General features: G+C 48.0%; 1 protein-coding gene across 2 annotated transcripts; it reads left to right on the top strand.

The window, feature by feature from the left end:
• Positions 1-6,425: 6,425 nt before the first annotated feature.
• LOC124665568 (carbon catabolite repressor protein 4 homolog 6-like) lies at positions 6,426-12,478 on the top strand. 2 transcript variants are annotated; one of them, XM_047202968.1, is made up of 16 exons: positions 6,426-6,544; positions 6,616-7,156; positions 7,642-7,805; positions 8,104-8,169; positions 8,422-8,474; positions 8,616-8,697; positions 8,819-8,868; positions 9,074-9,164; positions 9,575-9,667; positions 9,775-9,807; positions 9,894-9,982; positions 10,101-10,981; positions 11,090-11,274; positions 11,482-11,567; positions 11,666-11,750; positions 12,117-12,478. In XM_047202968.1, exons 1-16 carry the CDS (start codon positions 6,485-6,487, stop codon positions 12,189-12,191), a joined length of 2,634 nt encoding a protein of 877 aa, XP_047058924.1. In that variant the 5' UTR covers positions 6,426-6,484; the 3' UTR covers positions 12,192-12,478. The 2 variants fall into 2 exon arrangements, with proteins under 2 accessions (XP_047058924.1, XP_047058923.1); XM_047202967.1 differs by having other exon boundaries at positions 10,101-11,274.
• Positions 12,479-13,003: the final 525 nt, after the last annotated feature.

Genomic DNA, 13,003 nt, shown 5'->3' on the forward strand with positions numbered 1-13,003 from the left:
CACCATGTCCTCTTCCTCCTCTCGCTTCATCGGATCTTTCCGCCCGGTCCTCTTCTTCTCGCGAGCCGACGCCGGAGCCGAACCCGGCGGAGGTCCACGCAGCGAACACCCGTCGCGCCATTGCGGCCGGGGAGGAGTCTAGCCATGACTTTTCCCTTTGGTCAGAGGACGACAAGTCCTTGACCGACGGGGAAAGCGACCTCCGCTTCCTCGTCGATGGGACAGCGGAGGAGGAGAGCGACGACGATCGCTTCTCTCGCGACTTCTCCTCTCCCGAGGAGGAGGAGGAGGAAGACGAGGAGGAGGAGGAGGACGACACCTCCTCCGACGAGCCTCCGGCCAAGCGGTTCCGCCCTCGGCCGGGAAACCTCGCCGACTTCGACAGTGATGATGACGACGCTGACGAAGAAGACGAGGACAACGAAGGCCCGGTCGGCGGCCATTGGAGCGACGACGAGCCTGCCGGGAGTAGCACCGACGGCGGTGATGACGGCGACGGCGAGGGCAGCGACGGCCCATAGATAGGACATCTAGCATAGGACCAGTAGCAGTAGGTGGGGCCATGTATCCCCTAGTGCTTCCTTTTGGGAGAAATCGGCTCCTTATGTAAGAAATCAATCAATGAAGAACTTTTCCCAATCTGATTTTGCCGATTCCTTTAGCTTATCTTAGCCGATTTCTTCTCATACTGATCTTGCCAATTCGTCCCCTTTGCCAATGCGTAACGAGCCGATAGCAACGCATCGGTCCTTCGACATTTACCCTTCCATTCTTCAACTGATGATTCTCTTCCCGGTAGATATTGTGGGACTTCCAAGAGAGCCCTTTAAATTCCTCCACCGGTTTCAGCGATCCTTTCTAGCGAACGCTCTATTTTGTGAAGAAGGTTGCAACGAAGATCAGCCGATGGTACCCGAACCGGTTCCTCAATAGAGCATCTACCAGACCTGTTGCCCCCCGAGTCTCAACCAAGGCAAAACAGAGACGAGGATACGCCAATTAGCTGTATGGACCCGGGCTTGACTATGCCTGAGGGAGCCTTTATATGCAGAACCAACCGACTTGAACCTAAATCGGCTTCCCAGGGCAGAGAGCCTTCAAGGGGAGCTGCCCCCCGAGCTTCTTCAGTTCTTCCTGCGCCTTGCCAGTTAGATCGGCTCCTTTCCTTTGGTGGATCTGATGCGATCCATCCTTGACCTGATCTGCACGTCCAGGCTGCTCCTGGCATTTTTCTTGAAGAAAGGATCTGAGCCCTTAGACTACTCCATTGAGGAGTTCTTCCATTAGTGCTCCATTGACCCTCTGATCATAACAGTTACTCCTCTTGAGTCGATGGCCATGCATCGGCTTTTATATCCTCAAGTCGATGTCTGCTGCATCGGCTGTGCTCGAAAATTTTCGATTTTTTTTTACGGCCGACTAGTGCATCGGCCCATATTCCAATACCCATCACCAAAGGATGAGACGCTTTCATTGCATATCCTCGTGTTCTACCCACCTGGGTGCCCCCCCGAGCCGATTCTGTCAAGAGAATTGGTGGTATCGGCTCTGTTGGATAACATGTTGAACTCAGGCAGAATGGTGGGTGAGGATAATTTTTTGGCCGATTGCTGAAATCGGCCTCCATGTTGCTTGTTCGATGAAAGGTTTTGTAATGTCCCTTCATAAATTTTTGGGGCCGATCACAAGGATCAGCCTCGCCACGTTTGCTCATTGATGTGCTCTTGCTACTCGTTCAGGTCGGTAGATAAAACCAACCCAATCTCTGACTTCATCATGTTGGTGCTCTTGCTGTCGCCCACCTTGAGTGCATCGTGTGATCGTGGAGCGCTAAGTGTCGTCGGAAGAACGAGAACCATGTTTGTGCCAGCCGATGTTTCATCATCGGCTTTCCTTTGCTTGGGGCGCCACTCCATTTTCCGTGGACGACCCTCTTCATCCAGGGTTCGCTGAACCTTTGCAGCCAGATCAGGCCTTGCTTTCCTCAATGTATGCAAGTATAACCTCTCGGCTTCTTCCAGGCCGCGCAATCGTTGAACCCTGCGTTTCTGGGAACGGCTGAGTCCGTCAGGGCACCACCTTGGCCGGTGGTACCTGTCTTCTTCTTCTCCCTCGTCTTCTGGGCAATTGCCGATTGTTGGTAATCGGCTCATTCCTGAATCCCAGCAGTGCCTGAAGAAAGGACAATCCCAGTGCCTGTCCTCGTCGTCTCGCTCCTTTGCCTTTCCCTTGGCACAACGCTCGTGCTCCTCCTCATCGCGATTATGCCGACGATGTCTTCCGCTTCTCTAGCCGGACGATCTCTTTCATCATCATCGCCGGACCGTCGGCGTTGGTCGTACCGACTCACATACTTGTTGAGGAGGTGATCGGAGAGAGGTCGCCGATATCTTATGTTCTTCACTTCTCCCTCCGTTACGTAGCGCTTGCCGTCTTGGCGGAGCCGATCGCGTGGAGCGGCTTCCTCTCGTTTCTTTGCTATGAGAGCAGCTGCCCTCATCTCCATCCTTGCCGCCGTGGTGTCCAAGATCTACCATGTTGATATTGCACAGAAACCCGGCCGGCACCCTCCATGGCAGGCATACTCCACCATGTTCACGGCGGGGAAGGGCTGGGTATCGACCTTCATGGCGTATCGGTTGAAAATTAGACGCCCGTTCTCTATCGCCGCTTGGATGTGCCGACGCCACACCCTCGCGATCGTTGGTGGCATGGGAGAGCGAGTTATGCCATTTGCGTATGGCTTTCCATTCAGCTCTTGCGCCGTGGGGAATTTGAGACCTTCGGTATCTTCAACTCGCTTTTCCTTGAGTAGGAGGTCGAAGATTTGCTCGGCCTTGGTCACGTCAAAATCAAATCCCCCGGGCGGGCCCGGTGGCTTTACCCATTTGCGGGACACGGGGTTCCTCCCCGAGTCCACTCAGCCACTCGCTACTTCTTGGTCTCCCGCAGAACTTCGTCTTCCTCTCGCATCGACCAGGGCTACCGCACGCTTGAACTTGTCTTGGTATAGGTCCGGGTGGCGCCGTTCATATGCTGAAAGTTTCGAACCACGTGCGCCGCCGAGGGATAATCCGCTTGGGAGGCCATGTCCTTGAGCCGTGTTGCAAGGCCCGCTATCGCCAACTCGATCGCTTCCTTTTCAGCTTATACGAACCGAATAACATCGGTTCCTAAGATTCTCGAAGCGCTGGATGTATTCTCGTCACGCTTCTCCGCGCTTCCGACGTAGTTGTGCTAGATCGGCAATGCTAGACTCGGAAGCTTCGAATGGTACTCGCTCATGGAACCGATCTTCCAACCGCTTCCAAGTTTGGATGGAGTTCGGTGGTAGCGATGTGTACCACCCGAAAGCCGATCCCGTGAGGGACTCGCGAGAAGAACCTCACGCGCAACTCATCTCGACGCCGAGATCGTGCCCAGCTGTGCCAAATATCGGCTCACATGTTCGATGGAGCTGGACCCGTCCGATCCACCGAACTTTGTGAAGTCCGGGAGCCGATATTTGGGTGGCAGCGGGATCGGTTCGTAGCTGTTGGGGTACGGCTTGGTGTAGCCGAACGCCTTCCTTTTCGGCATCATGCCGAACCGATCTTTCGAATTGCACAAATCTGATCCGCCGTGATGGCTGAAGGTGTCGAACCCCGAAGATTCGCCGGGTGGCATACTTAACCAGCCATGCTTGTTTCTTCGGTTCTAAGCCCACCGCAGGAGCTCGGGCTTTGGAGGTTTGTCGGGGCGGCGTACTTAGCCAGCCACGATCGCTTCTCGGGATCGGCTCCCGACGTTCCTCCCCGCCGTTCCGCAGGCCGCCGTTATTGCAGCCTCGGTTCGAGAGTGCCCAGGCGTTGCGGTCCGGTACGTATGCGCACGTGTATCCGTGCGGGATCTCCTTAGGTGGCTCGGTAGGAATTGGTAGTCACTAGGATCACCACCAACCTTGTAGACGACGTATGCCGATGAGTTCGGCAGTTCCGGTGCTGCCCATGCGAACGGCCGGGGCCGGAGCGGCATCTCTCCCTTGAAAGTCCCCGGAGCCGGTCCCGATGGAGAATACCGGTGGCTCATGATTTCCCGGACGACGCGCGAGCGACACGCTCCAAGGTGTTCACCAGGCTCTCGAGTGGCGGTGCAGCCGAATGAGCCACCATGTAGTTGATCTCCTGCCGCAGCGACCTCGGTGCGTTCTTCCGACGGGCGGATAGGTCCACTCCATCGAGCGCGCCTTCGGTGTGAAACCCTTCCACCTGACGCCATGGGAGCGGGTTCGGTGGAAGGAGCCGATGAGTTCGGCTTCGAGGGTTGCCTTGATCTCGTCGTGCTTCTTCTTGAGCTCATCAGGCAGATCCGCGTACGTGACCGGAGTATCTTCCGCCATCTCGGATGTAGATGGCGATGTCGTGGATGTCGAAGGCGGTCCCACCGGGCGTGCCAGAATGTGTTGACGTCAGAAACCCCCTGGCGGGCAGAGACGGGCAACACGGTAGAGCCGGGAACAACTAGGGCTGCGGCCGGCCCCGGCCCTCCGAGCGACGGCCCGCAAAGCCTCCCTGGTCGCACGCGCCGATGTTTATCACAAGGGCGTGCCACCTGACCTATACCTGGTCGGGAAGGTGTGGATGATGCCTCGCTTAGTTTCCTCGCAGGGCACACACGTAAACGTTAAATACGAGCCTCGATCGGCTCTCGGGTTATCCCGTGAATCGGCTCAAAGAGCCGATCCACCCATGATTCGGACGGGGTGTCCGAATATATGGTGGTCCCGCTTGATCAAGGTAAAGCTAATGAGATCTACGACGATTTAGGGTTTTCACCGCATAATCGGATCATCCTACTCGGGATTGAGCCTCGCGCTCGCGCACGGTGACCGTAAGCCGATCCTAGACGAGGCCTAAAAACCAACACGAGGTTGATCCCCGGAACATCCGTTCTAGGACTAGCGAACGCCACCCTACACGCCGCTGGATCCTCCGACCCCTTGTAAGGCCTAACTATTGCAGTATATTAAACTAATCCTTGTAGAACAAGGAACAACCGTAACGGATCAGATCTACTAAACTATGATCAAGCGGGTGCCGCCCCTACACCTAAGATAGGTGTAAGGGCGGCTAGACATGCAAGGGTTGCACTACGGAAGCATGTAATATGAAGAACAATGCTAACCCTAACATGTCTAAGATAACTACGTTGCTCGCCATCAAAAAGGCTTCAGTACGAGCAACGCATGAACAACGTAGGCAGGCTTGTGCTGCCTAGATGCGATCTAGGCAGCATGATGCTTACCGGTAGAAACCCTCGAGACGAAGGAGTTGGCGATGCGCCGAGATTTGTTTGTGGTTGAACGTTGGTTGTTTATTCCATAAACCCTAGATACATATTTATAGTCCAGGGGACTTTCTAATGTGGGCGTGCACCAAACCGTGCACGAGTAAGATTCTAACTTCTAAGCTAAGATGCGATCTAATATGTTACAGATACACAGGCAATTAAGCCCAACTTGGTATAAAAGGCCGATTCACGTATCCCTTCTATATATATTTCTTCAAGCCCATCTTGATCGCGGCCCACCTCTGACTCGGTCAAATTCTGGTGATAACACCTCCTGAAATGATTGAGCTGCACCTCTTCAAATCGGATGCTTCTTCCAGGCGTGGTCTCCGCCACCCAAAGGTTCGGTCTACATCAATTCTGATGCTGCTCTTTTCTCGCCCTCTCGTCAAATGGGAGTCAGTGTCGTGATCAGGAACCATCATGGAGATTGCTTAGCTGCCTGCAACGAGCTATTGAATGAGGTTACGACATCTAAACTTGCTGAAGCGTTGGAAGTGCGTCGCACTGTCTCCCTAGCTACAGATTAGGGGTTCGGCAAATTACAAGTGGTCTTGGAATGCTTATCAGTGATCTTGCGGATCAACTCTACGATGATCGATCCTAGCGATGTTGGAGTGGTTGTTCAGGATATATCAAATTAATGGCCAGCATGTTTGATGAGGTCTCGTTCAGTCATGTTCGTCGTCAATGTAATGAATCAACACATATTTTAGCTTGCTCCGTAAACCTCTTTATTTCTTCTACTTTTAGAAACTTTGACCCTGAATGTATCCAAAAGACTTTATGTAATGATTAATTATGATCACTAAAGTGCCATATTCTCTCAAAAAAAAAAAAGACCTGTTGAAGATGCTCTTACACATGTTTCAGGAAAGCATGTCATCCTCAGCACCCGGCGATCCGATCGAAAATCAAAGGTCAAGATCGTGTAGCGGCGATGGAGAATTAGATGGAAGACGAGAAACCTAGCACGTAATTCGCAAAAAAAAAGAAACCTAGCACGTGAACTCCTTCCCAAGGCGCAAGCTTAACGGCGTCACGTCCCGTTCCCCTCGTCGCCACCGGTCAACTCCGCCGCCCCCCGGCGACCCGTCGAATGCGGCCGTTCCGAGGTCGCCGCCCGCCGCCACCGCCACCGCTGTGACCGAAAGGGATGCGCCTCGTCCCCTCGGCTTCTCTCCGTCGCGCCGCCTCCATGTCCTCCCACTACAACGTGCGTCTCCCTCCGGAATCCCCTCCTCCCTGCCAATCTCTGGCCTCTAAACCCGTTTTCCCCTTTTGCAGCGCCGAGGATCCCCGTGGCCTCACCGCGGGTACTCCTCCCGCCCCTCGCCGCCCTACGCCTACGCCGGCGCTGCCAATGATTCCCCCCACGGCGGCGGCGGCGGCGGTGCCCATGCGCCTCCACCGCAGTACGCGCAGGGGCCGCAGTTCCAGCCAGCGCCGCCGTACGGGTATGGCTACGGTCAACCGCAAGTGCAACCGCAGGTTCAGTCTTACCGGTCTGTGCCGTACAACTACAGCCACCCGCAGCAGCCATTGCCAAACCCTCAATACGCCTATGGAAATCCGAATCAGAACAGTCAATGGCATCCCCAGCAGTATGGAGCTGTACCACCGAATGCTGGGTTCCAGCCACCGAATGCCGGGTTCCAGCAACCAAATGCTGGGTTCATGCCACCGAATGCTGGGTTCCAGCAACAAAATGCTGGGTTCATGAGACCGAATGCTGGGTTCCGGCCTTGGGGGATGCAGGGGCGCCTAAGGCTCGCAGAGTACAAACGAGAGTGGCGATATGTGCAGAAGCTGCCACCGCGCCAAGCTGGTAGCATCTCAATTCTCTAGTGTCAACGCTTTACATTCATGTATTTGTAGAAATGTGTTGTAAAATCATCTTGGGACAACTGCTCCAAAGTCAAAACAGTGTACTCGGTTTTTATTATTGCATTAGATTCCTCTTTTAGCTTGAACTAACAGTTGGAAAATTCCTGAATAACAAATGCAACCGCTTCCATTTGTAGCTAGTAATCTAGTTACGATGATGGAAGATGTGGAATTTGATTTCTAAATCTTCATGCATTTAAAGTTGTGACTTGTGAGGTGATAGTTCCAGTTTTTGTGCTAAGAGGCATTAAATACGTGGGTATATCTGTGATATGTTTGAAAAAGATAATCTCTTGTGCTGTATTTCACACTTACTATTAGATTAGACTTTAATAAGCATAATGTGTGCAGAGATCCTAATTTTCTTCTAAACTTAGTATGCAGTGTTTGCTTTTGTATTTTGAGTATCGACTTCTGATTCTGCAGAGAGGTTTAAGGTTATGTCATACAATATACTGGCGGACTATCTGGCCCAGGATCACCATGATCTCTATGAAGGCATACCACCAGGCTTCATGGCTTGGAACTGGCGTAAGAATCAGATAGGTCGTGAGATTGGCTGGTGGCAACCAGATATTCTATGTTTTCAGGTAGGAGTAATTATTAAGAAGAGTTGTTGTACCATACCAATTTCAGCAGGTTGTTCTGCTAGGTCAATTGTTCTATATGACTTTAGGAAACTTATTTCATGACGAGGATAAAACATGACAGTCTCTTAAACGCCTATCGATGAGCACATTTATCTCTTGTCCATGGAAGTCATCTGCAATTTAGTACCATGTATGTGGATCTAATGGGGATCTATGCATGCATGTCAGCATTCCATTCCTTGTATTAATCTTCCTTTTCTTGTTCTTCTTACTTAAATCATCTTCTTTAAATATGTAGGAGGTAGACAATTTTACAGACCTTGAAAAAGAAATGGCAATGCAAGGATATAAAGGCATATGGAAGGTAATGTTTCTGTGTTGTTTTATGGTGTGCTATACCGCAGGCATTATCACTTCTCGTGTGGGCTGATGGCAGTAAAATCATGTTTTTCTGAAAGAATACCAGCTCTTTTAATTTACACTAAGATAATGATATTACTTGGCCCAGTAGCATGTACGAAAACGAAATGCAGTTCTTGTTATTGAGGAAATAGAAACAAACCTTTATTGAATTCGCTTGACTGTGATGTACACATTTGCTGAACTGGTGACACAGATGCGGACTGGAAATGCTGTTGATGGATGTGCCATTTTTTGGAGAACGACAAGGTAATCAATTAAAAAAAAATTGGCTGATGAAAATATTTGTCTAGTCATTATCCAAAATTCGTGCTGACCATGTGAAATTCTGCTTCAGTTCGTTTCATAGGGATCATTTCATTGTAATCTAAGACTCTTACCTCCCATCAGGTTCCAGTTGCGTTATGAAGAGAACATCGAGTTTAATAAGCTTGGACTTCGGGATAATGTTGCACAGCTTTGTGTTTTAGAAGTGAGTTTAGAATTATGGGCAATTAGATGAACATTTGGTTTTCTTCTTCTTGTGCTACTGCTATGCTTCTAGTCTTGCATGGCATCAAAATCTGCTAACCAATTTTCTATGCAATGTGCAGTCGCTTGTTCAAAGAAATGTGCAAACTGGGTCTGTTCACTTATCTACTAGGTAATTTCAACTTCAGGACTTCCAAAGATAACTTGATGATTTAAAATACTTAGCATAGTCATGACCGGTAGTCTGCCGTCTTCTATTTCTCGGGCTTTTCGGACTTGTGGGTAGTTACCACATCATATTTATTTATAAGAGAGAACAAATAAGCATGTGTTTGTACGACTTATCCATGTTTATGCTGGTTCTTTTTGTCTCATAGCCAAGACAATCCACAACAAGCCAACCGAGTTGTTATATGCAACATTCATGTTCTTTATAATCCGAAGAGAGGCGACATCAAACTTGGTCAGGTATGTTTTTTATTATGAACCTTCTCTCTTGATTACCTGTATTTGTGTAAACTCTCATAGAATGCTCGTTTGCTCCTGACTTGGCTGCTTGACACGATTATTTATTTGTAATTGAATCAAGGTTTTGTTTTCATATTTATCTGACATTATTTAGCATATGTTCAACATGGAATGAGTACTATTTACATTATTCTGGATGCTATATAGTGAAAACCTCGATATAATTGCTCTGAGTTCTGCTTTGATGTTCGGTGATGTGATGCTTTCTTGGTGTCATTTGAAGATTTGTCCATTGTGTCTTTTCCCTCTCTGTTGTTTGCTGTCTGAAAGCATTATCTAGTGTTTCTTTTGCTTTGGACCTTCTACCACTGTCCATTAGTATTCTTATGCTGCCGTTTTTTCCTGTACAGGTAAGGACACTACTTGATCGAGCTTATGCTATGTCTAAGATGCAGAATGATGCTCCGGTAATACTCTGTGGGGATTTCAATGCTACACCTAAGGTAATATTCTAGTACTTGACTGTATGTTTGTATTCAAGATTCCATTCTAGTTCGCTATTCTCTGTTATGCTCATTCTTAACACTAACAATGTCTAAATGTTGACCAGAGCCCTCTGTACAATTTTCTATCAGAGCAAAAGGTAGAACAAATTGACATTTTGTGCAGTTAATTGAGCATTACTGATCTCAGAGTATCTGAAACTTACAAAGCTTCACAATCGTGCAGTTGAATTTGTCTGGGCTTACAAGATATAGTATATCAGGGCAGCAAACTAGCAGTTCACAAGGGCTATATGCTGGTTATAATTCATCTCGGTAAATCTTCTGCTTGATTGAAGTGCATAGATTATGTTGTTGTCTCTGATGCCCTCTTTTCTGGAATGCATGTGCAAAAATCTAACCTGTATTCACTTCATTGTTTGCTTCCTACCAGTTATACATTCCGGCCACCTTTACAGATGACCAATGCTAGAGAAGGAAGAATAATTACTAGAGACAGTCATAAGCCACAAAGTGAAGCCAAGGATTCGGTCAGAGGTTGTTGCCTTACTGGAAGAGAACCTGATTTGACTGATACCGCTTCGGCATCTTTCCTAAACTCTGAATCGAGTAAATGTCCTGGGAACAGTAGACCTTGTTCTGGTTCTTCTGATCTTAATGAGCAAGCATTACGAAGCTGTATGGTGGGTCATGTAAAGGATGCTTGTAATTCTGATGCTGAAGACCATGTCAAGGCAACTGAAGGTGAAGGAGCGGCTGTTGGCAACTCCTGTGAACAAGGTTTTGGAGGGAGCAAAATCGAATCAAAAGAATCTGATATTGCGGACTTCCAGTATTCACCAACTGCAGTATATGATGAGATCCTACAGTCAGATTCAAGTGAAACAGTTGATAGCAGCCACTTACTTTCATGTCATGAATCATCTGGGCTTAAAGATTCTCTCCGGCAATCAAGGGGTGTTAGTAGTGAAGATTCAGATTCCCATGGAGTCTTGTCTGGGGATGTGATTTTGGAAGATGTTGCATGCAGTTTTGAAGGAAGCAATGTCCAGTCAGATACAGTGTTAAATGTATCTGAAGACAACCCTAGTGAAAAGGAAGAATGCAATCAATCTATGTCTGGTCGAAACAATGGTACAACTGAGTTAGAATCATCCCATTTCACTGATTCTCTGAAGTTTGCTGATACACTTCATAAAATGAGTAATATGAGGGTAGATGAAGAAATTAATACTGGACCAACTCACTTAACATCCCCAGTGGAACCAGTGCCTCAATCAAATCGTGCAACTTTAGACGCCTGTGGCAATCAAGGTACTCCTGAAGTAATGGACAAGCATTTAAACTTGCATTCCTGTCAAGATGTGATTTCTGACCCTACCTTCAAAGAGTTCTCTAGTGATAATGAAAGCTTACATGTAGATGAATATCGGCTGCCAACCATTTCAAATAGTTCACCAGATGTCCAGAGGATGGCTCCTTATGGAAGGTACTATAATGATCCTTACAGGTGGACGGCGGATGAAATTAAAGCTGCTACTGGGAAGGAAGAATGTACTTATGTGGAGCATAATTTGAAAGTGAGGAGTGTCTACACAGATGTGGAGGTAACTGAAACCTTCGTGTTATTTCACCATTATCTCTTTGTGAGTTACCTAACATTTGGGCAAGTTGCATTGTGCGCAGTTTGTAACTCTATAAGCAGAAACCATATAAAGTTTTGCTTTAGTGAATGGTGTTCTACGAGTAGTTATGTTTCAAGCTTTTGTGAGAAAACACTTGGTGTTAATTGATAACTACTAACATCTAATCAGGATTTTGGAGGGACAAAAGATGCCAATAAGGAGCCTTTAGTAACCAGTTACAACAGAAAATTTATGGGGACAGTGGACTACATATGGTAAGCAAGCTTTATTGGAACTCCTTAAGCAATTCAAATGCACCAGTATTCAACAAGCTAATTACTTCTATTGGCAACCTTGTACTATGACAATGAAGGGCTTCCAAAGATCTTCAGACTGTTAACGTGCTAGATACATTTCCAAGAGAGATTTTGAAGCAAACGATTGGGTTCCCCACAAAGGTACCACCTTATTATTATATTTCTTATACTCCAGTACCAGTAGTCCGCGAATATAAGGTGTTTTTTTAACTTTCTGCACTATTCGGTGCAAGACTCTTACTATGGTTTCATATTCTAATATGCTAGCAGAATTAGCGGATCATGAAAATATTTCGCAATACAAATCAACAGCCATTATTTTGATAGTCAATATTCTTTTCATACACTATTATTAGTAGTCAAAGTATAAAAGTATCTTAAGATGAAGTTTTTAAATTTTTATATACTGAGGCGATATTTTTCTCTTCAGCCCAATGCCTTTTTACCAATCAGTTGTGATATCCTCATGGCATCTTACTTATTGCTTCTATTTCTATTGGCTGACAGAAATGGGGAAGTGATCATATCGCCTTAGTCTGCGAACTGGCATTTACAAATGATACTCATCAGACAGGAAGGTAGGGATTTCAACACCAGTGAATGTGCCTGCGTGACAAGACAAGAACTATAGCCTAGAACAAGCCCTAGAAGAAAAATCATGTCCAGAACAGCCAGTGGCGAGTTCTCTGCCAAATCACTTCTAGCAAATATATACATGGAAACCAGATTCCTGCCTTTTTAGGTCCATATAAGAGCTCGCCAGCTTCTTTTTTGGCGCGCTTGGTAACTGTACATGAGACAATAACTGATTCAGATTTTGATAGCATGTCTTTTTTCATCGGAAATAGTCCAATCACATTTGCAGCCTATCATCTTGAGCTAAGCCGTTAGGTATGCGGTTTGCCAATTTGTAGCCAACATCAGTTATACATTGCTAATTTGATATGCTCACAGCGAGAATCTTGTCCTATGGGATCTTCCAGTTGTTGAAAATAAGAAAGCAGGTTTGGTGAATATTTAGAGCATCTGTAGCAGACACCGCATCCAACCTCCATCCGGAAAATAACCGTTGTTTTCAAGTTTTAGGTGGAAAAAAGGGCCAGTCCACACTGCACTGGACCCCCATCTGGAAAAAAATATCTGATCCATTTAGTTTTGCCTCGCGGAAACCTCAATTACCCAGTCTCGTGAGCCCTTCCAAGTGCGAACCCCATCCCCACTTCCGCGTTGGCGTGAAGGAAACTTCAGTTCGTACGAGCTCTGGAGTCGGCATGGGGTGGGCGGTGGCCGGCGTGCTGGGGTGGGCGCGGGCGGGGACGGGCGGGGCGGGCGCGTGGCTGGCGCGGGCGGGCGGGGGCAGGCGCGGGCTGACGGGGACGGGCGTGGGCGACAAC

Source organism: Lolium rigidum, chromosome 6, assembly GCF_022539505.1.
Source record: "Lolium rigidum isolate FL_2022 chromosome 6, APGP_CSIRO_Lrig_0.1, whole genome shotgun sequence".
Lineage (NCBI taxonomy): Eukaryota > Viridiplantae > Streptophyta > Magnoliopsida > Poales > Poaceae > Lolium > Lolium rigidum.